This window comes from Peromyscus leucopus, chromosome 13 (genome assembly GCF_004664715.2).
Source record: "Peromyscus leucopus breed LL Stock chromosome 13, UCI_PerLeu_2.1, whole genome shotgun sequence".
NCBI lineage: Eukaryota > Metazoa > Chordata > Mammalia > Rodentia > Cricetidae > Peromyscus > Peromyscus leucopus.
The window spans coordinates 50,223,139-50,250,013 of record NC_051074.1 but is presented as its reverse complement, the minus strand read 5'-3'; the positions used below and the strand labels follow the sequence as shown (position 1 = coordinate 50,250,013).

The window sequence follows — 26,875 nt, the reverse complement described above, 5'->3', positions numbered from 1 at the left end:
CACGTGTGTTGATTTTTCTTGTTCAAAGCCTTTCATATAGTCCCGAAGCCTTCAAACTATAATTTAAAGCAAGACAGCCTCTGAGGATTTATGGAGTCATTTTCCCTTTGGCTAAAGCCCTAGATGGTCACAGACCACTAGATTTAAAAAGGCAGCCGAACTTGTCCAAAGACCAACATAAATTTTCACAGCCAGAGAAAATGGTGCCTGCTTATTAAATTAGTGAGACTATAGTATTTGGCAGCTACAAGTAAATGATGTTTTCCCCCTTCAGTTGGAAGGAAGACTATTAAAGTCGTGTGATGTTAGACTCACATTTGTCAGGTTTAGCTACATTAATTGAGAATAATTTGCATGTTTCATCATGTGCTTACCACGGGCTTCCATTTGGATTTGACTAGAAAAATGGGTTCACCTTTGCCCCCAGAATCCCCTGTTATGAACACATTTAAAACAATTTTCCCCAGCACACAGAGACTCCATGCCTGGACATGGAAAGGAGGTGAGGAAGGAGGGTGGAAGGGATAAGTAAAGGAGGGAAGGGGTGGAGACAGACTTGACTCAGAATCTTCTGCAATACTCCCAAGTTTGTCACGGGATTTTCCAAGTCCAGTGTTGGGCATGCACCTCAGGGTGCCTCCTTTCACAGTCTACTCGTCCCAGCAATTTTATAGAAATTGTTCATTTTGGTCCAATAAAAATAGATGTTTTTCTTTTAGTGATTCATTCTATGAAGCCATTTTCATTGACTTCAAGGATTTTGGAAGAAAATACATTTATCCTTAGCTGATCCTGGTATTTTTCCATGTCTTATAGGAACTTTTCCAAGTCTTTTTTTTTTTCCTATAAAAGCAAAATAAATTATAGGTTGGAGACTCTCTAAAGCCGCTTAACTGTAGATGCTTCTAGCTACTTTATGAGAACCTGGTGCATAGCTTTTCTAATCATAACCATGCATGAAGGGATACTCCAGAGTGGTGGGCAACTCCTCTCGCGCCAACTTCAGAGATACTCTTGTGAAATAATAAGGTTCGAAACAGGTCATATTTGGAGCTGTATTTTCATTAGCTGACTATGTTGTGTTTCTGTGGAAATGGAAATTATTTCACCTAATCTCAATATTAGTATCCCATGGGCAGAAGCTCCAGGTTCAAAATGAAAGAGGAATATCATGCTTTGATTAGTGTTTAATTCCCTTTCTTGTGATGTGAAGTCAACGTCTGTGATTTTCTTCAGTGTGATGCTTGGTACTTAATCTGGAGGTGTACCTATGAATAACACTATAATTTTCTGTGTGTAATAAATTTGTGCATAGGCTATCACAGAAAATGAATACTTTTTTTAAACACTGTGAGCTATGCAATTCACATCTATCATTGGTTAAAAATTCTGTCAAACACTATGCTGAACTAGGAATTATTTTTTAAGTTGAATGTTGTAGAATATTACTTTAATGTGTGTTACTTTTATTTATGTTGCATTAGTTTAACTCTGTGAAGCTGTGTTACTGTGCCTGTATAAAATACCTGATGGTCTAATAAAGAACTGAATGGCCAATAGTGAAGCAGGAGAAAGGATAGGCGGGGCTGGCAGGCAGAGAGAATATACAGAAGAAGAAATCTGGCAGGAGAAAAGGTAAAGAACTGAGAGAAGAAGGAGGAAGACATGAGGGGGGCAGCCATCCAGCCACACAGCTACACAGTCACACAGCCACAAAGCCACACAGCAAGCCACAGAGTAGGAAACAGAGAAAGGTATATGGAATAGAAAAGGAAAAGCCAGAGGCCAAAGATAGATGGGATAATTTAAAGTTAAGAAAAGTTGGGAAGAAATAAGCCAAGCTAAGGCTGGAAATTTATAATTAAAAATAAGCCTCCATGTGTGACTTATTTGGGAGCTAGGTGGCAGACCCCCCAAAAGAGCAAATCCAAACAACAACATTTGGCTATACCAGTGTGGTGCTAGAGTAAAAGAAAAATAACCAACAACAGTTGAATTTGTGTATTTTTAACTAGAACATGGGTAAATTCATGTATTAAATGCATGCTGTGAAGCGGTCTTTAGAGTCTGTATATTGTCCAGGGAACATCTTAAATTGGATCCTAAAGGTTGAATACGTTATTGATCAATAAAGATGATGAGGAGGAAGGTGACAATAATCAATTATAATGATAGCTAGTATCAAAGGGGCACTTTCTATGGGTGACTCTACTAAGTCACATATCGTGTAACATGTAAGCACCCCTTAATTTGGGCACAAAATAATGGGTTGCTGAAATGTGATTCATGGCTCCTAATCCTGACTTTATCATCTACTGGCTATGTGAACTGTCTTATTCCTTACCATTCCCCCTCCCATTTTAGAGAAATTGGTGTGAATACTTCCCAGTGGTTGAGGGCTAATGGGAAGGGTAACACAGTCTGCCAGAAGCCGATGTGAACAAAGACTCACTGTTAGCTACTACCATTCTCGTTACTGAGTACATGAAGAAACAAAAGCCCAGAGATGCTAAGTAACTTTCTGACAATTAGACAGTGATGTGACGGAAGATTTGCCCTGGTTCCTCTCACTCTGTGGTCTAGATTCCCTACCACTGAGAGGTCTAGGAAGGAGAACTGGTAGATACCAAGTCTTGGGGATGTTGATGGTGGAGGGAGGAAGGTGGCACCATGAAGAAGTGAACCAACCTGTTTTCATGTGATGCTGAATTTGAGTTTGAACATCTTGGGAGGACCTTTCCTAGAGGTTATCCTTTGCATTTAAGTCTGAAACAAAACACCATAGCATTTCCCTTTGATTTAAACTGTACTCTAATCTGGGGCAACATTATCAATGAGTAAATATGATCTAGACATGCAAATGATAGACTGGAGAGTTTTCTGAAGAGATCTTAGAGGGTGTTTACACTGAACACCTTTTTATATGCCTCATTCCAGGCCTCAGAACCATGGATTCCTCTGAGCTCTCTTCTCTCTGGTCTGGATTTGTTTGATTCAAAGATTCTAACTCCACTGAAGTTTACTGAGGCTATAAATAGATATGTAAACCCAGCCAAGGTGATGGAATATTTCATAAGCATAGCAAGAATGCATTCTCCTGATTGGGAAATCAGTGAAGAAAGTCAAATTGCAAAGAGGGATTAGTTGGAAACTCTGAAAGTAGAAAAGTAGGTCATCCCATGGTTCATACAGGGCCAACCTCATGGGGAGGTGATCTGTGCAGTTGTTCAGGTTTCTGTGCCCATACAAGCTTCACACTTGACTTAATCCTCTGCTGCTACCGTCTTAAAATTCTTAAAGTATTTGAACATGGATTCTACAGATTTCTGATGCTCTTGTCCTTAGATGTTATGTCCTCAGCACCTGATCCATGGGCTTAATGATGCGTTACATGATCTGGCATGTAGCTGTCACGTGTTTCACAGCAAATTATCTCTATTGCTGGAACTGGTTTTGTTATTCAGCCAAGTGGATCCCTTCTGTTTCATGGCACTCAAAAATGGAACTGCAGCTAATACGTCCCACTCAATTCTCCTTTCATTTTTATCTCTAGGCCCATTGACACCCCACCCTGTTAGGTTCAGCTTGTCAGTTCACGATGATGTTGGGTGCACACTGTTAGTTCACTAGGTTTATTTACAATTAGATAATTAGTTGTTGATTTAATGGATTATCTAAGTGAAAATCCCTGTTTTCTGATTTGGGGGAAGAAACACCCGCTATGTTACATACATGTTGCAGATCAAATAAATACCCACTTTGAAATTTATGTCAGAATAGGATATTCTGGAAATCAGATTGGTTAATAGAACCAAAGCATTTCCATAAAATAGAGAAATGTGGCTCAAGCCCCCACGGCCATGACCAATTTCATCTAGTCAGCAAAGAAAGACTTGGATGAGAGTTAAGAACCAGGGTCTTAGTCAGTCCTTTCTAGAAGTTTTAATTCTTGGTAATTCAAGGCGCTAGGATCTGTTCACCTAGGACAGCTGCAACAGTAAGAGCTGAAGTATGGGAGCTGTTGACGAAGGCAGGCTAAATGTTATCAAATGCCCCACCTCAGGAGACATAAATAACTAACAAAAAGAGATCTTTGATCAACTTGAAGGTTTTTTTAAAATGAATTTTGTGGCCAGCTTTGATTTTGGAGATTGTACTGGTTATGTGAAATTTCAACTTAAATTTACAGAAAATAGTGGCAAACACTAGGATTAGGTCGTCATTGAAATACCAGAATTCTGTCTGTCTATGTCTTCCTTGTAATGCCCTTTATCCATCTGTATTTGTTTAGAATATGAATGTATATTCTGAAAACCAAAGGCCCATCAATCAAACCATTTCCCACCTGCTCTTTCCTAAGAGACTATCAAAGTAGTAAATTAAATGAAACCGACATTGTTTTAGTGCTTGGCCGTCATAAAATATTACTGGTTCCAGGTGAATGCCTGTTTACAAGGGACCTTTGAAGATTTAACAGGGATATTTAGTGAATGGAATACCATGCATGTAATGAAAACATTTACATCACAAACAAAATTAAAAGGCAAACCAGCAAAGAAACATAAATTCACAAATATAAAAAGAAGTTTAATAAATGTTTTATATGCATGTTGATATGAAAAATGAAAAAGGATACAGGGTATGGACAGATATTCCACTGCAAAAAAATAAAAATAGCTCATAATTATTTTTAATATCCCTAGTAATCAAACAATTTAACTTTAAAGAAGACATAATTTCATCTTCAAAATGAGTACTGATTGAAAAATGGTATAACTCAATACCACTCAGTACTGGGATGCTGTAAAAACAGCCAGAATTTCCATGTGTCTAGGATGGGAAAGTAACTAAATTATCTATGGTATACTTAAATATATTACAAAATATTCAGTCATAAATTCTGTTCATTTTTTACAGATTATAATTAGAGAAGATTACTCATAAGACATTCTAATTGAGAATACCAAAAAAGATCATGACTTACACAGCATAAAATATGTCATGTTATTATGCGTGTGTGTGTGTGTGTGTGTGTGTGTGTGTGTGTGTGTCTGCATCTAAGGAAAATGCAGGAGAGGCCACTCAAATGTCTTTGTGAAGCTTGTTTATTTTTGCTATCTCTGCAGCACTAAGATGCATCTAAACCCCACAATTTTGAGGGGATCGAGAGACTGTGACCTCATATGCTCTTGTCTCTATATTTTTCCTTTTTGCCTAGAAACTTTAAAAGTCACAAGTTTCCAAGTTCAGATTTTGCCAAAGAGGCCTTTGGGTCTGATGATATTACCATGAGGACCAACTTGAGAAAGTCATTGCTGCCAGTGATCACTGGAGCCTGGCTCCAGGGGTCCAGGCCTAATTTCAGAACTGTTCCTCTATTTGCCATAAATATAAACAGTCTATTCCAGCCTTTGATTTAGAACTGAATCATAGTTTCTATACCTGTAGAATGTGTTTTAGAAGCTTCCAGTTTATTACCACCTTTCAGAGCCCACCTGTGTACGAGTGGAGACAGACGCCACTCTGTAACTCCTCCTCTGGGGAGTGATAAGCCACAGGTGACTGAAAGAGACAGGGCGCCTGCCTGTTGTCTACAGCCCCATAGTGGGGCCCCATTCCAAATGTGAGTGTGAGGCACCCACCATCCTATTTACCAATTTGACTTTTATATGGTCCCAAAGTCAACAGCCATCCCAGCAGGGCTAGCCACCTTAGCCAGTGAAAGGAATGGAGAGCAGTTAGAAGTTAGAGGGAAGTTTAGATCCACTCACTTACAAGGAGTTCAGCAGCTAAACCTACCTGCAATTCCATGTTACCTTTTGAAAATATTGGCCTCAAAGACTTGTCACCCATGAGTCCAAATGGAATATGTAAGAGAAGTGCCTCCTCCTCCCCCAGCCAGGCTCCTGCTGACCTTTTGGATCCCCACCAGTTGCCCAGCTGTCGTGAAATGTGAGAGAAGGTAAAACGTCACTGGACCTGGACTTGTCATGGGGCCATTCAGCCAGTACTTGGGCCAATTTGCTAAAATCTTCATGCTAAAGAGTCAGTTCCCTGACTGACCAATCTGATGAAACACTGGCTTATTTTCAGCCCCGACCATTTCTGTCTTTGGAATCTGTTCACTGCCTTGGAATACAGGGCTACCTAAAGGACACAGAAAGCTGCCCAAATCTGTGTGCTTGGATACTGGCCCAGGGACAGGTATGCCCACTGCATCTGCCTCGGGCCAACGCTGACCTCTCTTAGCTAGAATGTTGCTTGTGGTGTGTAGGATATTCATACAGCTCAAGTATGTATGAAAGGCTTCTCTTAGATGTGTTTGAGGATGTTGTAAGAATCCATTGTTTTTCTAGCAAGCTATCAAATCATTGTCTTTAGAAGGTTCTGGCTTTCCTATCATTCTCCGTGGAGGTTTATTATCTGAGAGCTGCTAGACTGTCTTAAAAGCAGAGGTTTCTTTCTTTTCCCTTTTACAAAATTGGTTGCTGTATTTGTAGCCAAGTCTCATAAATTAAAATACTTGTCAAAATAAATGAATAGTATGTTTGTTATATTCATGACTTAAAATCACGTTTGATTGCTTACTCATTAATCTGAAAACTTAAGCAATACACTGAGTATTACAGTCATTAGGGAAATACAGCAGAATCTCCAAACAGCCAGATGTCATGGAGAACACTGCACAGTCGTGCTTGTTTCTAAACTGGGCGTGTGGATGGACAAATTAGTTTTCCAATTTCAAAAGATTTGCCCTGGAAGAAAATCCAATCCATAGATATAATCTATCAGGAAACAGAATTGGGATCATGGTATACTAAGTAGATTTTAGATGGAAAATTGTAAAATGCAATTTCATCTGGAACCTCAAGGATGGACAGAGGCTGTTCTGCCCACATGGTTGTGGGGGTGACCTTTCCTATTCCCAACTGAGTGGAGAGTCAGAACTGAGAGAACTGGTGTCTGCGTGAGAGAGAACAAAGCCAGACAGCCTTGTAGCTGAGGCCTTGTTCTCCCTCTGGGATACAGAGCAAACACTGATCGCTCCTCTGCTTGGGTCGCATTTTTCCCATGCAGGAAGCACTATAGTAGGAGTTGGGAGGATGATGTCTGGTTATGCTTCATTCCATTCTCTCATGTGTAAAGGGCCAGCTGTGCTTCTCAGTGTATTTCATGAATATTAAATGTCTGACTATGGAGAGCCGTCCTAGCCCAGGAGGCACCAAAGGTTACAAAGGCAGGAGCCATGATGTCATCGGCAGAATAGCATCTTCTAGTGTGCCTTTGGCTCTGGTCTGACCTTTTCTGCCCACATTCCAAGTTTGTTTTTGTTTTTTTTTCTGTGCGCTAACTTGTATTCTCCTAATAGGCTTTGCTTCTGTTTTTAAAATTGCAACTATTTATTAACTGTTTTTAGTGGTGTGATTCATGATTTCAAGCTGGTAATCTGTGTCTAGCTAGAAGCAGGTAAATTAAGATCTGCATGCTGTGTGACAGGTGGGGATAGAGGCATGGACACGGTGTCACAGGAGTACCAGGGAGTCTGTGGAAGGCTGCCAGGGGGAAATTCTGAACTGTGACCACACTCAGGTCCGATGGTGGGAAGACCACTTCAGCAATAGCAAAATGTCTATTGTGTCTAAATGTTAGAAGCTAGGATGGAAAGCTGCCAGTCATCAAGGCCCTTCTGCAGGATCGAGTGTCAGGCCTAAGGCAATGCCCCATTTGACTGTAGTGGACCAGAGAACTTAGCCTGAAATTCCACCTTCTCCTAGAGGGATGAGCTCCACCTTGGCAAAGAGCTTTCCAAGGGATATGCTTCTGAGACAGTGTTTAGTTTAAGTATTGGATTAGCTGGGTAATATAATTCTAGGATACTCTAGAAAAGACAAAACAAGGCAGCTGACCATACTGAGGCTGAGTGTTAGTTACATTGTAAATGTATGTGACACCTAATTTATAAGATGCTTTTTCATGTACTGTTTTATCTTCCAATGGATGATAGAGTTGTTTATTTAGTATAGCCTTTTTCAAATGTGGGTAATGTGTGTGCTAGTTAGAAATAATGAAGAAAGTGTCATGTGACTGTATATGTGTGTGACTCTGTGTGTGTGTCTGCCTTTCCAACACGGCATCATATTTCATGTCTTCATTTCTAATAATTCCCACTTTCTGGAGACCTTCAAAGCCCTTGAGATTGGACAAGATTGAGGCACTCCACAGGGCTCCACTGGGTAAATGGTAAGTAAAGCCACCCAGTGCATTGGGATCACCTTTGTGAGTTCTCTAGCCTTTTAAACCCAAGTACTTTATCTTCAATTTTCTTGTATGTCTGGTATTATTAATGTATTCAGTTCTGGAGCAGAAGAAATGTTATTACTATGTAAGCAAATACACTGAGTTTTAAATTTTCTGACATTTGCATTGTCCTGGTGGTGCTCAGTTTGAGTCTCGGCTCTGCAGCCACACACTCTTTCCATGGCTGTGCCCCCAGTTCCACGTGGATTAAGATTTCATGGCTGCCACTTGACCTTGCTGGGAGGCAGGCTTCCCCTGTGTAGACATGGGTTGTGAATATTGTTTAATAAATGGTGATCTGTTTTCAGCAAGGAAGTTAAAAAAAAATGCAGTGAAAACAAATTCAGGATTTTCTCATACTTTCAAGTGGTTACACACCACTTTAAAATTTTACTTCAAGTCATTCAGAGGAAGAATATGATTCAGTTTAATGTGTTTAACATATACCTCACTTCTTAGCAGCTTACTACATAATTAAAGGAGGTAAATGTATTTGGGGTTGAAATATGGATGGCTTTTCAATAGGCATGTTTTTTGTTGTTATGGGACAATTTAAGCAGAAACCTCTTTAAAATGTGATAAGGATGAATAGAGTTCTTAGCACAGCTGAAGAAATCCTGTTACTTTCTTTCGCTTGAAGCTTAAAGCTACAAAGTTTATAAAGGCCCCAATTATGAATTTTTCAGTCTGAGGGGGAAATGGAAATAGGTTTATCTCATTTTCTGAATGCAGATTGACACTCCTGAGAATGAAGCCATTGAGTACTTCTGGGGACACTAAGTCCAATGCTAGTGTCCAGGGATGATGCTAATGGGGACCTGCTCATTTTTCCGATGGAATGTAATGCTTTTAGATGTCAGGGTGCTCTGAAGAAGGATCTATTTTAAAGCTTTGTTTACAGTGGCATCAAATCGGCTCTTGTAGGCGCTTGTCGCTTGATTCTGAGGAGAAGCCTGGATTCCAGTGAGAAGCCAGCTGTCTTCAGGTGCCGCTCACAGGCCATACTGCACTTCCTCCATGTGTAATTCCACAGTCTTGCCTAGACTTAATTGCGTGTATTAAAACTTGAGGTGAATGATTCCAACCTTGTGTTGTCAGATCCTGTTCTTTGTCCTGTAATTTTACTCAACAGTTGTGGGCAACATGGAATATGTGGATAACAGTAAAAAAAAAAAAAAAAAAAAAAAAAAATGGCAATTTGTTAAGTTCAACAGTTTAACCCAAAGAACTCAATATGGGAAATAAGCCTTTCTTCATATTAGTTCATTAGTTCATTTGACATGTAATTAAAATAGAAGCACACAATTCTCGGCACAATTACTAATAAAAAATGCCTTTATAAGTACAGTTTATTATGCTCTGTGAGTATTTGGTTGGTTCCTTTTTATTCTCTACACAGGCTAAGGATAATAACATCAGATTATAAAAATGCAGCCTATAAAAGTGACAGAATGCTACAGGTTGACAAGAGAATAAACCACACAATGAATATTGAGGGACTCTGCAGTGAATGCACTAGGTGGCACTTATTGTTAAAATATTTACTCGTCAGCTTAGAAGCTGCAGACCCTGGCAAAGCACTTGGAGTTACAGCCCCATGGAAGCGGCGGTGGCACAAACCGTGCAGGCCTGGGTGGAGGAGCAGGGCTGCACCTCTAAGGGCTGTGTGTTCTTGTGGGATAAAAAGTAAGCATAAAAAGAAGACCCCAAATTGCCCATTTGATGTGTTTGATCTTGGCAGTGCCTGTGTTCCTCTGTCAGCTCTGTGATGAAGAGATTAAAGAGAAACAACAAAGCGAATGCAGGGTACGGATAAACAAGTCAAGTGGGACTCAGTCTGCAGGCCAGGGAATGATCTCTGTGTTAGGACAGAAAATGAAATGTAACCACCATTGTGCCTCAGATGCCATGCTAAGCGTTAGCTGCACTGGGAATATTGCCAAGGCGTTAGTATTGTCTCCTCACTCAGAAACACACACACCTTACTGGTTGGTGGGGAGTCAACATCCAACTGGTCAGCATAGACTTTGGGTTCAAATACCAAAGCAGATCTGAGCCCAGGAGAAGATAGGGCTGGAGAGAAATTGCACACGTGGCCCTTTTGAATCAGATCTGTTCTTAAAGGGTGTGTTATAAGTTGTACAAAGTTATTTACATTGATTTGAGTCTTTATGTTTACAATTGTTGACTTTTCCATTTCTTTAATCTTTACAAAGTACAGACAGAGTAAGTAGATGGAAATACTCTCCACACTAAGGTCTCATTGTTTTCTTGGAGACTCTCAAATATTCATTTTAGAAGTGTCTGGGAAGCAGACACTGTACTTCCCAAAACTAATCCCTAATCTTTAAATTTAGAATAACACTCAGCATTGGCACTTGAAATCCAGCATAAGAACAAGAGTTTACATGTACCATAGCAAGGTTTTCATTTTCTTGTGTTCTTGAGAAGTCATCGACTCCTGGCTCCACAAACAGTGGTACAGAAACAATACAAGCAACCAACTACAGCTTCCGAAGCTGTGTCTTGTGACTCTATGTGAAGTCCTGTATCAAGATGAGAGAGGTCACAAGAATGACAGCAGCAGAAGGATTTTCAACCTAGTGACCAAAATTTAAAATCAAGCACACGGAATTCAGGCTGTTTCTTGCTGTACCTCTGTGTTGTACCCTGTGACATCACCATAGCCTTTGTTCTGAACACACCATGTACTACACACGACCTCCAAAGTGGTGTACAGAATACAAGCAAAAGCTGCCTGAAAGCACCTTGTTCACATTCCAGGCATTTCTGTGCTATAGATGGCAATGCTTTTACTGTACATACAAAGTTTTCTGCTTTTCTAAAACCATGATGTTTTAACTGTGGAGAAAAAGTAGATTAGCTATTTTCTTATTATCATCCAACAGCATTTAAGTATCAGATCAAGCTTCCAGTCAAACCTGAAAAATATTGAAGACACTCTTCATTCAACAATATCCAACATTCAGCTAAGGTTTAAGGTCTTTACGTAAAAATAAACAAGTTATATCTCGTTAGCAAGCCGAATTGCTTCATCCTTAATAAAGGATAAAAGTATATTTATTTCAAAGAATTATATTAAAAATAAATTTCTCTTGCATCACCGGTTAATGCTTGATTTGTATAACTGTTTTATATACCTATGTGCCTGCACAGAAAGCTTCCCATGCAGAAGGGGGTGCCCGTGAAAAAAGATTGGGAAGCCTGCAGTGAACAGCATTTTGATGAAGGAGGCACAGAGTGTATGATTCCATGATTTTGTAGAACAAAGCTGTTCCTGTGTTTTGAGATGATGGCATGCTATTTCAGCCTGTGTCTCTGCTTGGCCAGATTTGTTCACATTTGTTCTTAGGCTGCTTCGGGTATATGCTGCATGCCTCCACATTGGATGGTATCTTGGAAAACAGTTCTCCAGGGAGTACCTAGGACCAAGCTATTAATGCTGCCTGCCTTACTTTCCACCCTGCGCGCACGCGCGCACACACACACACACACACAAATATATATATATATATATATATATATATATATATATATATATATATATATGGGGTATGTATGTATGCATGACAAGAAATAAGAAAATACACATATATTTGTTTAAACTATGTTTATGGGACAGCAAAGTGAGTTTGTGCACAAAAGGTAAAGGACTGTGCCTTGCAAACCTGCTAGTCTGAATTCAAGCCATAGAAGCTATGTGAAAGATGAAAGGAGAGAATTGATTCCACAAAGCTGTCCTTTGATCTCTACAAAAGCCACATAGAACATATGCACACATGTGCTCCCCCCCACATTGTTTAAGAAATTTAAAATATTTTTAAATTTTGAATTTGAATATATCAATTTAAAATTGATATATTAGATTTCAGCATATATTGTGTCTTATCATTCACTCCTTTTTATTCAGCAAATACATATTTCCCTCATATTTATTACTCTAACTCAAGGAGGTCAGACCATCCAAAACAGAAAAAAAAAGCACTGTCCTCTTGAAGTTTCAATTCTGATAAAGTGAGGATAGACAGTTAAGAAGTGAGAGAGATGAGAAAAGGTAAATCACTGAGGATGTGCTATAAACTCTAAGGAAGTCATAAACGGTGGACCACAGGGAGTAGTGGGATGCTGAAATGTAGTGTGCCAGCAAAACCTGGCATTTGAGTAGAGATGTGGAGACTTCTCAGTGAGGTTCATAAGATGCAGTGGGTAACTTTCTCAGGAAGACAGCTTAGAACAGCCATTGAGACAGGTACAAAGATACTCGTCTAGCTGCCTAGAGTCTTGGGGATGAAAGAAAGCGACTCAAACATGTCGTCAGAAGTGTAACAGACCCTACCACCTCAGAGGCCATAGAAAGAGTGTGGAATTTCATCCATGTGAGGGGAGAGGGTATAATGGGCACCTGAACATGAACATAGGACAGGCATGATCTCAGATTTTTTTCAAGATTGTCATTAATGCTGAGTTGAGTATTTGGTCCACTGAAGGGACGATGTCTAGGTAGAAACAGACCAGCAATAAGGCTGCTGCAGAAACCACCTTGGAACTAGATCCAAATTGGTGGCAGCAAGGGTGGTTAGAACTTGTCAAAACCTGGTGAAATTTTCAGATGTGTTGAAAAAATGAGCATGTGTGGCTGTAGGAGAGGAATAAAGGTGAAGAATTACTACACAGCATTTGGCATGACCAATTGCCTTTAATTTCGATATAAAGGAGTATAGAAAGAATTTTGAAAGATTTGTTGTACAGTTTTAGCGATAATGCCCAGTTGTTCACATAGTCCTGAAGCTTGGTCAGAAAGTCTGATAAATGTAGAATTGATTTGCCTGTTCTCAAAACCAAGCATGAAACAGGTGAAGTCATAACCAACTATAGACCCTTAGCATTTTCAGAGATCAGGTAATAAAGAGGGATTGTGGAGGGACATGCAATTGAAGACCTAGAGAGGTGAAGGAGAAACCTAGGCAGTCTTGTGTTCATGAGGAGAAGACATCAAGGATGACAAAGTGCTCAGTGGTGTCCTAAACTCAAGGCAAGAGGTGGCATTAGCTTCTGCTACCAGGAGATGCTTTGGGCTTTGACAAGAGCAGATTCAATGAGCCAGAGCCTGTTCAGAGTCTCAAGGTTTGCCTTAGAGACAGTCAAGAAATGGCATTGTCCCTGTTTTCATGAATGGGTCCTGAGAAGGCTTTTATTTTTGTTGGATAGACAAATTAGTAGCCTTTCTGTATACTGACCTTCCTATGTGTATCTGGAAATTAGATGGCTAAATACAGAAATCTGTGAGGACAGAAGCTTAGGTTGTAATCAAGCCATGTGAACAGATCCCGTGGGTTTAGGGGAGTTTGGAAATGTCATGGCTACACTTGGTAGCATGAGAACAATGGCATCCCAGAAGGCAAACAGAAGGCATTCCAGCTGATCAACTGAGTAGAGGGAAGATACCAAGTCAGATAGTTCTCTGCACTTTACAGTATGGGTAACAGTAGCCTCTAAAGTATCAATGTGAAATTTTTCATGTCAAAATTTAGATATGATTCTTTCTTTCATGTCCTCCTTGCCTCTCTTGGAAGAGGTAACTCTGTTGTTTAAGGGGAGGATGCAGAAAGCCTCTCCCATGTACTAGATGCTTTGAAACCAGCCTATGTTTTGTGGATAGAACAGCATGGTCGTTTGTGTTATTCACTGGACCTCTGTAACAAGGTCTCCCTGTAACTCTGCTACCTAGTAATGTGGGTGTCTTGATGAATCAAGTCATTTAGTTAACAAGGACCTCCAGAGTGTGACTTAAATGACTCACCAGTTTGGAAGCAAGTGTGAGTCTGTGTACATGGTTGCTCTTGAGAGAGAGAGAGAGAGAGAGAGAGAGAGAAGAGAAGAGAGAGAAGAGAGAGAGAGAGAGAGAGAGAGAGAGAGAGGAGCGCAGCTGGTAGAAGCCCTTGTCAGTCAGCCCTACAGGGCTGGATCAGAGAGTCAGGATATGAATCCATTTTGTCCAGGAGTAGACTTTGTTTCATCCAGTGATCCCAGGCTCTGCTGTGAGAAAGCCTGAAAACTACGAGACTGGGTGACAGAGTATGTGATTAATTAACTGAAGAGATCATTTGATGTGGGAATCAACCAGGTCCCATAATCACCTACAAACAGACATGTAATGGTTTATCTTCAAATAATGGAATTTATGGTTTTGTTTTGTTTTTGTTTTCTAAGAACATAAGATCTCCATTTCCAAATTAGAGCAATTCTATAATGCATCACCTCTTTCCACAGTTTTCATTTTGAGGAAATTTTATAGTCTGTGCTAAAATTCTGGACTGAAAGCTGAAGAAAATGATTGATTCCATCACCAGATGCCATTTGGTCCATAACTGTGGGAAACAGAATCTCAAAACAACAGTGTTTTTCCATTAGATGTGTGGGTGTAATACTGTCACTGCACTTTCTGTAACGTTTTGTGGATACAATGTATAGACAATAGTAAAGTTTTTATAGAATAAATATATCTAATGATTTAACTTATCAATTATCAAAATTAAAATTTATATTTCTGACTGCTGTTCTTTTTTCTCTGTCTCCAATATTTTAAAGTGGATAGATGAAACTGAGAGTTTAGGATGAAGGAAGTAAGAAAAATAAGATACATTTCTATGTAAAACTGTTCAATGTGCCAATTCAATATTCTGCTGCTTAGCTGATGGGTATATCATAATGAACATTCAGAATATATGTGAATTCACAATATGCAAAGTTGAAATCATAATTATGGCATAGAAGTAATAAAGAAAATAATTTAACCACATTTTAAAATTGATTTTATTTTCTAAGATTGAAAGTGTGAAAACCTTTCATTTTAGCCAGATGATTAGAAAGATCTAGTTTTGCTGATTATTTTTATAGTAGAATAATCTTTCATTATTAATCTGCTTAAGTCTTATCTCAAGTCAGTTCATCAATGCTAGCAATTAAAGATAGAAAATGCATGTGTTCAATTTCAAGAATTAAAAATAATGCCTTGGGAGTAAGCATTTCTTTTCTGTGGTGAATGGATTGTTGGGTTTTCCGAATTAAAGAAGTCTCCATACTGGAAATGAGTAGTCAATTATGAAAATTATTTTTGAATAGCCAATTTACATATCCATAATTGTGTTCATTTCTTTTGAAAGGCTACGTTGGAGTTTACAGTATTTTGATTGGTTACCCCTGCATTTGTGTTATTAATACTATTGCCAACAAGATTCCCCAATGAATGGGCTTTGAGTGTCTTTCTGGATATGACTGAATCATAAGTAAACTTGCTTTTTAATGAATGAAAACTATCCAAAGAGTTACTAGCAGTTTTCAAAATTAGTTAGACTGTACTTCTTTGGACTGACAGTAGCATCCATGAACTGCGTCCTGAATTCACATATGGTCTTTTCTACCTTAGCCATTGAGGAAGATTTGAAATTCCTCTATTGGAGTGCAGCCTCCAAACCCGAACTATAGTCACACAGCAGGTCTGCCTTAAGTGTCCTACAGTGCCATAGCCTCATGTGATTAGTAGAAAAATTAAATCAAATTTTTCATAGAATATGACATTTCAGTTTTTTATATTAAAGATATGCAAATACATTAAATGAGTGTATTTAATGTCCATAAAATCCATTATGAATAAAAAGGTATGAAAGTCATGTATAAAAATGGGACACCTATATATATGATGAACATATATTATTTGTAGCTATTAATTTTCTTATGTTTGCAAGTATGTGTGGATTTAGATTGTGTTTGGAAATATGTGTCATGAGGAAATGCTATACCCCTTTGTGACCTGAATGTACACTTCTATAATGTATTCTCTTGTTCATCTTTTCTCTATAATGTATTCTCTTGTTCATCTTTTGTATATTGAGCTTTTCATTTTGCACCCTGTGAGTGAATAACTTATTAGAAAAAGTTGCAAGTGTCTACAGTTCAGTGGTAGAATACTTGCCTAGCGTATGTGAAAGTGTAAGTTCAATCCTTCACAGGAGAGACACACACAGAGATTGATAGACAGACAGACTCACATGATGAGACAGATTGATGAGGAGAGAAGGTAAAGAGGCAGCCATTTCATTCCTTTAACAAGAGCTGGCCCAAACTGAATATTTCAGGACCAGACAAACCAGAGCAAATCCCTCATCATGTTCTGCTGCTGTGACGGCAGAGGTCATATTATTGAAAGATTTCAGCATCTTAGCATAGTAAGACTTGAGATTGTTTTTAAGGCGACATTTGCTTGAAGACCAAGTCAAGATCACAATCAACTAGACACAGTGTCCCTGCGATAAGCATGTCCCACAAATTAATTAGTGTTGTTGGACTCGTTTGCAGCTCATTGCTGTGTTTGATGAACAAGAGCCACTCCAGAAGATTGAGAGCCCCAGTGGAAACTCCATGGATCGGCAGAGCCCCGATGCTTTCGAGACAGAAGTGGCTGCTCAACTGGCTGCGTTTAAACCGATCGGTGGGGGAATCGTAGTGACCCCGTCCGCTCTGAAGTTAGGTAGGTGGATTTTGCTGTTGACACCATCCATTTGGTTGCAAATGGCATCAACTTACTAACTTCCTTCTCTGTGAAGCTCATCATATTAATATGGTTCTCTATAAAACCATAGAGGCTTCCCCTCTCTCTAAATTATATTTCTATGGCTCTCCACTGCTGCTGGAGCTCATGTAAGGAGATGCAGTTTTTATCTTGAACTCAGAGTGACTCCCACTTGCATGTCCTTGAAGAATCACATGGAAGCAGACTGTAAGTGATGAAGTTTGCCTGTATCCTGGAAGCATCTCTGTTTTTGTAAAGTTCACCGCTTGGGAAAAGCTAAGGGTTACCAAGGAATCCACACTAGAAATAAGGTTCTCTTTCTCTCTTAGGCATCCTGTTTTTCTTCCTATATATATTTTAGACATTGGAGGAAACAGTTGGGGAGTTAGTTTTGGAATTTGAATTTGCCTGCTGGTTTATTCAGAAAAAGAACAGTTTACCTGGTGATTTTGCTCAGAATTCTTTCTCTTAATATTTGTTTTGAACATATAGAAAGTGAAAATAAACATTCTTCTAAAGTTTTTTTATCAAGTACTACTCCTAACATATCTGTTTTTCCTGATACTTCTTAGAGATAAATTTGGGTCAGTTTAATAGCATGTCATTTTTGACAGGCCACTAATGCGCGAGTGTTTGAAATCAGTGTTATTTGGGTAGATCATGAAGACAACTTTATGAGACCGCTCCTTGTTCTGGATAGAGCTAAATTCGACCTCATTCTCTGGTAGAAGGACAGACACAGTCCCCACTTCTCAAAAAGAATCTGCTTTTTCTTGGAGAAGAACATGCACTTAGAATTGTGACAGTTTGTCTGGTAAGGATAGGCAGATAAAGACACTTGCTGTCAATCACGGGGACCATAGGTCTATCCCTGGAACCCACAAGGTAGAAGGAGAGTACCAACTATGTTAGTTGCCTGCTGACTTCCACCGGTATAGCTGGGTATGCATGAAATAGTACACACACACACACACACACACACACACACACACACACACACACACACTCGTAAATCGAAATATTTAAATTGTAAAACTTATACATAGCTCTTTTTGCCCTTCATTTGAAATTCAACATTTACTATTGTCCTCCATGATGGTATATGTCTTTAATCCCAGGACTCAGGAGTCAGAGGCAGACAGATGTCTGTGAGATCAAGGCCACTCTGGTCTACTTAGTGAGTTCCAAGACAGCCAAAACTACATAGTGAGATACTGTCTCAAAATAAATAAACAAATGAACAAATAAATAAATAAATAAATAAATAAATAAATAAATAAATAAAATTACTGTTTATTATATATATGGACAAACCATATAACCCTGTTTTGTCTCAGTTTTCTGAAAAGCATTTGTAGTATCCCTTTTAAAACAAACCAAAAGGGAATTAATGACCTACGGTCTTACATTTTCCTGCATTTTGGAATCAGGCTAACAAAGCAGTCTGCTAGAACATAGATGGCAAAGGGCTGGTTGGCGGCTTCTCCTCTTCTGGAGCCAGGCTCGTGGCTTCAGCAACCTTGCAGCCCCATCGTTCATTTGCATAATGGATGCCTTTTTATCCATTATGCAAATGGTATGAGAGGAAAATTAGGCAATAAGGGAAGACGAAAGGAGAAAATTGCTCTTGCTTGTTTTAATATTCTATTTATAAGCAAGTGCTGTGAGCTTCAAAAGGCTGCGACTCGTGGTATCCCTGCCTCTGGAAACTTGTTTTCACCTTTCACTTACGAGCTTTTGCAGGGAGGAAAGTTTGTATGTCTTCTGCTTTTTCATAGCTTCTTTTGCTAGTCCTTCTGATCAAAAGAGTGATGCTGAATCCAAGAAGAAGAACCACCTTAAATTCTCCTCCTTGCAAAATAGATTTTGTTTGTATTTTCAAAAGATTTATTATTTTATTCTTATTTGTGTGCACATGTGTGTATGTGTGTATGTGTATGTGTACACACCCATGCACATGCATGTGTGTGGATTGCATGGAGGGCTAGAATAGGATGGTCAATTTCTTAGAGCTGTCGGTACAAGCAGTTGTGGGTCACTGGACATGGATGTTGGAAACCAAACTCAGGTCCACTAGAGTGTACTCTCTTCCTCACTGAACTATCTTTAAACCCTCTTCTTTGAGACTGATTTTGTGTCTACTCAGTAGGACTACATATCAGACCCTGACATAAAGAGACTACATCGAATGACTTCATCCCTCACTCCTTTATTGGTCTCTACTCCTTGAATGTTAGCTATCGTGTTTTAATATTCTCTTTATCAAGAGATTAGGGGCAGAGAAGTTTAGTAGCTCATTCAAATCACGTATTGATCAGGCGTCAAAGTCAGGATGTGAACACTTGCTGGCTCAAGTGTTAGGAACCATTTCACTCAACGATTTCTGAGATACTGTTCATAGAAATACTGATCAAACTTTCTTCGACTTTGCTTTGTGAATGTAAACCAAATCCCAGAGAGGGCCAAGCATCTAGGTCTACACATCCACTTCATTTAGTCAGGTAGATGAACTGATGACAGGAGATAGCATTCATGTTGCTTGTTTCTGTAACAAAGCCACTAACAGGAGTACCAGGCAATGGGTCACAGTGAATTTATGCTTAGGAAGCCGAGGTCACCAAATTCATGAAGCGTGTTCTCTCCTTCCTTCTTTTCATTCAGGTCTGCACCCCAGATCTATTAGGTGGTACCACCCACATTCAGAGTGGGTCTTCCCTCCTCAGGTAAACAACTCAAAGGCACATCTAGACATGTGTCCTCTAGGCAACTCCGAATCTGGTCAAGGTGACAATGAAGATCGACCATCATACATAGCTTCTTAATTGGACCAAATTTAGCAAGATGATTGTCTTTCTAATACTTGCTTTTACTTACAAAAACCCTTGGGGTTTTATTCTGGTAGACAAGTTAAAGAAATGTATAATGCATTCAGTTCTGTGTCTGCCCATTCTGCTTTGCTATTAGTGTTCTCACAACAGGGGCTGATCATATACTGCCTCAGGATGGAACTGGCTTGGCCATGGCTCTTCTGGGATGTGACCTAGGTATGTTGTAAGGCATAGCCCGTGCTCCTGCTTATATCACCACAGGGAGGGGGTGTCTGAAGAGGAATAGTTTTTCTGTTTCAGCAGTTCATCATGAAGGATGCTTAGACATGAAGAATGCCAACCACTGAGCCCTAGGCCTTCATGGCCTCTTGTCACGTAGCTTTGTTGCTGATCACCTTTCATGGTTGCTTAACCTGTCTACAGCCACCAAGAACTATCTGCCATTTAGAAATTTCCTTGAAATGTTAATGTCTTTGTGTTCAAATTTTGCTTACTTTTCCTCACTTCTTCTCTATTTATCTGGTAAAATGTGCTACTTCTGTCTAAACTTAAATGCTATTTTTCTGTAAGGCTTTGTCTAAATCTTTAAGACAGTGTTATATACAGTATTATAAGCAGGTAACTTCCAGTTATCCAACCAATGATAATATCCCCCAACCTAAAAAAGTTTGCAATTCCATGTCTTATAAACTAATTATATATATATTTGTATGTTTATATTTAATTTGCAAGCAAAGTTTTAAACCAAGGGGCAATAACATAACTCCAAACCCATTTATCTAAATTATTTCTACCATGAATTTTCTAATAGATTCTCTAATGACTAAGTGACTGGCCCAGACTCAGTTCTAACAAATTATTATCATCTTTTATTATACATCCTAGAAATTGCTAACACAACAGTCTATTTAAGAGAAGAAATCTGTTGGCTGAAACAACAGCTAGAATTGTGGAGAGCTATATTCGTAGAATACATTTGGACCTCGAAATTACCTTCTTCAAGACTTTTCCCCATGCCCTCTAGAGCCCTTTAGTACTTCTAATGATAGTTCAGTGATTTGATGAGTGGTTGATCCTAATGAGCAATAACATTGTTGGTTGCTTACATTCTGGACGGGGTTGGATTCATGATCAATCTCGGAACAAGTAGGATAGATATAACCAGCAGGTTAAATAGTAGCTCATGCTCACAGGAGTTGGGTTAATAGACAGCAGGTGGAGTGCAGATGCTTCTTAGAAGTCTCATAGCAAGGATACTCACCTTTACTCTAGGGAATTATGCACTCTTGGAATGAAGTTTATAAATATAATCTTAGAATTAACAGTTGTCTGGGTGATTGACACCATTTTACAAATGAATATGTGAAAACATCAATTCGTTGTGTGCTCTGGTGTTGAATGACTAGGTGGTTAAAAACTGCAATTAGACTACTATTTTGCTTCTCTAGCACCGTGCTCCCTCAATTGCATGATATTTTTGATGAGTTGTATATTTCAATTATCCTTGCCTCTTCAATACTAGATGTGATAATAGTAACACTTCATATCCTTTTGGAATTGAGATAAAGTATAAATTAATAAACAGATACTATGAATAATTTTAAATCAAAAGCTAATAAAGGAAACAAGACTAGAGAATTGAGGTGCCTCAAGTTTCTTTTAAATTCCATAAATTGCTGGCTGTTTGTTGTTGTTCTCTCACTTCATATAGGCAGTATGCGTGCATGTACATGTGGTCTTACAGCAAACCAGTATGCTAATGGAATCCCTGTGATACTTTTTTCTTCAATATGGATATCTCTGCTCCTTCACTGATATTTCAGGTCTCTCCATATAAGGTCAGATGGGCAGATTTTACTTTGAATTTTGGCTGAATAAGAGTCCTCTACCTTTTCTATGTCTATTCCTCATGTTGCTGTTTCGATCAATGGTACCTGATTCTCTGTTCTCCAAAATGCATTACGTGCCTATCACGAAAAGTTGACATAATCCTTGTCACTTGAGAACGAAGTGAAATGGAACTGGTCCAAGTCCCTGAAGTTTTTGTTTCGGAGTTTCCAGATGTGTGTCCTAAGCCATGTAATTTATCTCTGTGGGGATTACATCTTCCCACACAGAAATAGACAAGGAGGCTCCATTTGGATTGAAGATTCAGAGTAAAGGGAACCCAGATTAGTCGCTGGTTTGTAACCATCACCCACAGCTTTCTCCTCCATAAACTGAGCCTTGGCTTTGCTCCCATGGGATGTGAGAGTCTCAGGAATAGATCACTCATACCTAGCGGAGTTTGAAGCCAGCTCTTCGCTCCTTTCACTTTCCATCTCATGACCCCAATTAGTTAGGAGTTTCGTTGTGTGTCTTTTGATAACTTTCTCAGTACTTGATTGAAATTTGCTATTTGGGGTTCAAGCTTACATGAGAAGAGATTCCTTTCGTTAAAAGTATTTTAAGAATGCAATTTAAATAGTGTTTCAGGATTAAAAGGACTTTGGATTTGGCTGTTGCCACTCCTGTGATCAGTGTTACCTAGATGTAAAGCTATCTGATTAAAGTTGAGAGTTGAAATGATATTAGTTTTATTTTATCTGTATTAAACTTTGAAGATGATGTTCTGTCTGTTGCAAGTCAGCCTCATTTCTGAGACCTGAAAGGTGCCTCAAAGGCTTTATTGTTTCCATGTGTGTTGTGCTTCTTCAAAACAGAAATGGAAATTATGATTATATGCTTGCTATAATAGAATTATTTTCAAAACACTCATTTCTCTCCTCTTTGTTTTTTTTCAGTAGTTCTCAGAAAACATTGTGTAGCCCTGGATTATTGTTGGAAATCACTACCATTTTCTATCTGAGTTTGAATAATTCAGGACATAAAGGCAACATATGGGAACATTTTTCTCAGTTCTTAAGGAAACCAAATCCCTTTATGGCCCTGATCTCGGGAAAACACACGAAGAGGGAAGCTTATTCCTTTAATTAGGCTGTAGTGTGTAAGTAGCTGCTGTGCCCATAATGTGACTTTAAGTCTTGGCATCTGATCCTAGACAAACACACTCACACCACACACATAGCAGAACTAAAGCTCACGGTTGGCTTGTGTTCCTGACGGAGCCTTTGAATCCCCACTACAAAGCACGTAAGCCTGCGAGGGCTCCTTGTTGCTGGAAGCTCTCTTCTGCATGCTGGAAACCCAGGCTTAAAATTACCACAGAATTTGCTTGGGTGAATCCATAAGTCATAATTTGGTCATTGAGTTCCATCCTATTTGTTTCCTTTGAGGCTGATTATTCAAAAGTTAGCAGCCATAGAAGAGCATGTCTTTCTTTTCTTTCTTCTTCCCTGAGAGCCTGGTATTTTTCCCCCCGTGCAGGCTAGATGAATGATGTCGTAATTAGCTATGGTGACCTTGCTAGGCTATCACCCATCAGTCATGGCCACATAGTCAACAGAATGTGTGCTGCTTTCTCCTCTGATGGTAACTAAATCAGGACTAAGGAGTTGACAGCCTGTCCAACTTATTCTGGGGGCCATTCTTCTTTTACTATTGTTATTTTGGTTTTTATTTTAGGTTTTGTTTTCAGAGTTGATGAAATGTTGCCCTGGGGGTGTGTGTGTGGAAATAACAGGTTATTCACTAAATATCTAAAATGTTTGCTGGAAAACTAGTCAATTGAAAGAATAAAATCAATACTAGGGCAACCTAATCCTGAGAAATATTTAACACCAATTACTGCACAGTAGTAATTTTGTTTATATTCAGCTAAGTGCAAGCTGAATACTTTGAATGTGACTTATACTCTGAATGTGCAATTGAAAATATTGGTAATATTGCTGCCTCTCATAGAGGAATATTGGGTTTGTTCTGACTTCTGCCCAAGCTTATTTGATATCTCTTTAGAAACTTAACATGACGAGGTTTGCACAAAAACAGCCTTTATTCTTATAAATGGGTTTTAAATAAGATGTTATTTATTAAATGATATAATGGTACACTTTGGGAAAATTTATGACCACCATCTTAGTTTCACTTTTTGTCTATTTTTATATTCATTTTGACATATTTTAGTCTAGTTTCAAATTGCATTTTTTAGCTATCCTTTGTCTCTTTTCTTAATTTTGCACGATACACCCAATGCTTTCATTTAATGCCAAAAGGATATTAAGTTTTTTTTAATACCCTAAATGGAAAGTTATTAGTATAAGGTTTACATTTAACCAAAAATGCAAGAGAACACACATACACAAAAAAAAGCTTTCATTCTTGGCCTCTTCTAGCTGTATTTTCTAAGTTGATTATGTGACCTCTAAGAAAACAGTTTGCCATCTCCCCTTTGGCCTCTTCCCAATGCTGGACCCACACTGAGCCGGAGCCTGCAGGTCCTCTAATAAACAAGCACAATGAAAGGTCACCTTTCCTACTGTTCACTTGATATTAGACCCCTGGGTTTTTAAGCCTCTTTTGCAGATTGCTTTTAATAGGAAGGGCAGCGAAGCCACATTTGCAGAGGCCTGGTCCCCAAGTAGTGGGAATATCCTCAGTGATGCTGTCAGATTCAGCTTTGGGGAGCAGCCTGGGCCAATGGTAAAAGTGATTTGTGATTTGTATTTTTAATGAAAGGAAGACATACCAAAAGAAAGTACATCCCTAAGACTGCTTGCTCTACCTCCCTTCGCCACAGCCCCCAGTCTCGGTTCTTGGGACCAGCACTTCAGCCCTCCGCTCTATTTTAGATATCATGAGGTAACCAAGACCTTGCAGGCAGTGTTTTCCTTTGCTTAAGGAGCCTGTGTTTAGCTTGTCAATTACAATATGCTGCAAATTAACTTATTAAATAGTACTTACCTACATCAAACATTTCTTAATAACATGACTCAGATTTTGAAACCTAACTTTTGTAGATGTGTATTTATAATTTTCTTATTACCCCTAGTCAAAATTATCATAATTTTCCTGATTTTCTTCTGCCATTTAAATTTGAAGAATTTTGCTGAAAATTCTATATATGGTAAAGCTTTTGTACTGACCATTACCATTTGTGCGATTCTTTTTTCCTTTCTGCCCAGATGGGCAAAGATTTAAAAAAAAACAAAACCCACTAATTTAATTATTTACAGAAGATCCATCTTAAGGACAAGTCACTCAGAGTTGGACACGCTTTCATGACTGTCCCGGGACTTTTTCATTTGCTTTGTCTGATAAAGCTATATGATGAATTATGCTTCAGTATGTACACATTGGCTTATTTCCTTTCATGCCCTACTAGAAATTTTTCTGAAATCCTGATTTGGCCCAATGAAAGAAAGAACTCCTGAGACAGCTTGATCTGTTCATACTCACATCCACAGCAAGAAGAATGAAAGCCTCTGCTGAGCCATGGCTGCATGAACACAGCTATCTCTCTTTTGTTTACACTTCTAATGTTGAGTCAAAGCCAGGCCCCCCTAGCCATTGCCAGCATACCTTGTCAGTTTGCCTTTGGAACCACGTATCCGTATTATGGTACACAAAACAGTAGCTCTGAACCTGTTTAGGCCTTGACTTAATGAGATCATTATACTAGCTATCAGAAAATATAAATACCTTTCAAAAGTGTCCGAACAAATTCTGTTTACCAATCTGTGTGACTGTGAGATGATACAAATTCCTCAAACTGCTCTACAGATGGAAGAAATCTAGGACTCTGTTTCCATGTATGAAATTAGAGGAAAGGAAAGATGTGGTACATCTTATTTTCTTTTGTTTACGTGGACTACTTAGCTATGGTTACTTAATGCAGATGATCAAGGAACCTGAGTAGGCATTTTGTGTTACCCCGACTCATGCAGAATTATAATACTTCTATTTGGGCTAGTAGGTAATGTTGTCTAAGAGACTCTCTGACTTTAATGTCCACGTTCTAAAACCTACAGGAAGAAATGGTGTCTCCATGTCTTTCTTTTCTTTTCTTTTCTTTTCTTTTCTTTTTTTGTGTAACTTGTCCTTTAAAAAAAAATGGCGTAGCTGCACGAAGCTGGATGCTTTTGCTGTCATCTGCTGCTGCTGTACAACGACGACGATCAATTAAACCTCCTTGTGTTTGTAAAATAAATAGACTTTCTACCCCAGAGATATGAAAGCATGAGACAAACTCCTTCCTTTAGTCACAGTTCAGGAATAATGTCCTTTGACCTCATGTGTTTAGTTTGGTGTTACAGTCAACTGCCCTTGTAGTCGGGGGTTCAACATCTGCACAGCCAACATCTGCTCTTTGGAGAAGGCTGGGCTGAAGAATATAAGTATGGAAATCAGTATATTGGTGTCCATGCTTTTAAAAAAAAATGGTGGCATGCCTGTCACTGGCTTCAGTTAATCAATAATTATTTATTGATGTCTCGGTAGATGAAAAGCATTATGCAAGGCTACCAGAGGAATATAAAATAACACAAGCCATGAACTCCTTCCCCAGCAGCTCGCAATCTCTTTGACAGAAAATAAATTACTGTGTGATTCTCTTAGCTTGGTTACAATTCCATTTTTATAATTTGCTGCTGTTCTAATAGAGAGGCTACAATTACCAAACCTCGTACTTGAAAAAGACTTTGCCTTGCAAACTAGTTAGAATACTCACAAGCTCCTCACAATACCTGCTATTAGTCATGTGCGTTGTCTCCCCACAGCTCGGTTATTTGTTGGTCTTGTATCTGACTCTCAGCCTCTAGTGAGGAGGCAACACTAGGAAAACACGTTTCCAGTCTGTGTGTGGTTCTTGTCTTCCAGTTTGGACAGTGGGTGTCCTTAAAGCAGTTAAAAACACCTTAGAACCCACATCTTCCCACCACAGCCGACAATGTCCGCTGCTGCCCAAGGAGCTCTCCCAGGATTGAATGGGATGATGGATGACTATCTCTCTCTGTCCACGTATCCATCCATCCTTCTCCCTGAAGACAGACGCACCAGGCAGATGTGCTCTTTTATGTCTAAGCAGTGACTTTGGAGACCACGCAGCTCCACTGGTGAACTCAGCAGGCACACACCCTTCATGAGAATTACTCGTGCCTGAACAGAAAGAAGTTTGAGACCCACTCTTTGCTTCCTCCTCACTGAGGATTTCCTAAATTACTGACTGGCTTTTTCCTCTCCAAGGCTTTATGATACCTAACCCTAATTTCTTTGTGGGATGTGG

At 39.1% G+C, this 26,875-nt stretch overlaps 1 protein-coding gene across 1 annotated transcript in view; it reads left to right on the top strand.

The window, feature by feature from the left end:
* Pard3b (par-3 family cell polarity regulator beta) overlaps positions 1 to 26,875 on the top strand; it is a 993,468-nt gene that overhangs the window by 349,004 nt on the left and 617,589 nt on the right. The window contains exon 3 of the mRNA XM_028891309.2: positions 16,675 to 16,846. Within this exon, the coding sequence (XP_028747142.1) occupies positions 16,675 to 16,846 (172 nt within the window). The remainder of the gene's footprint in view (positions 1 to 16,674; positions 16,847 to 26,875) is intronic.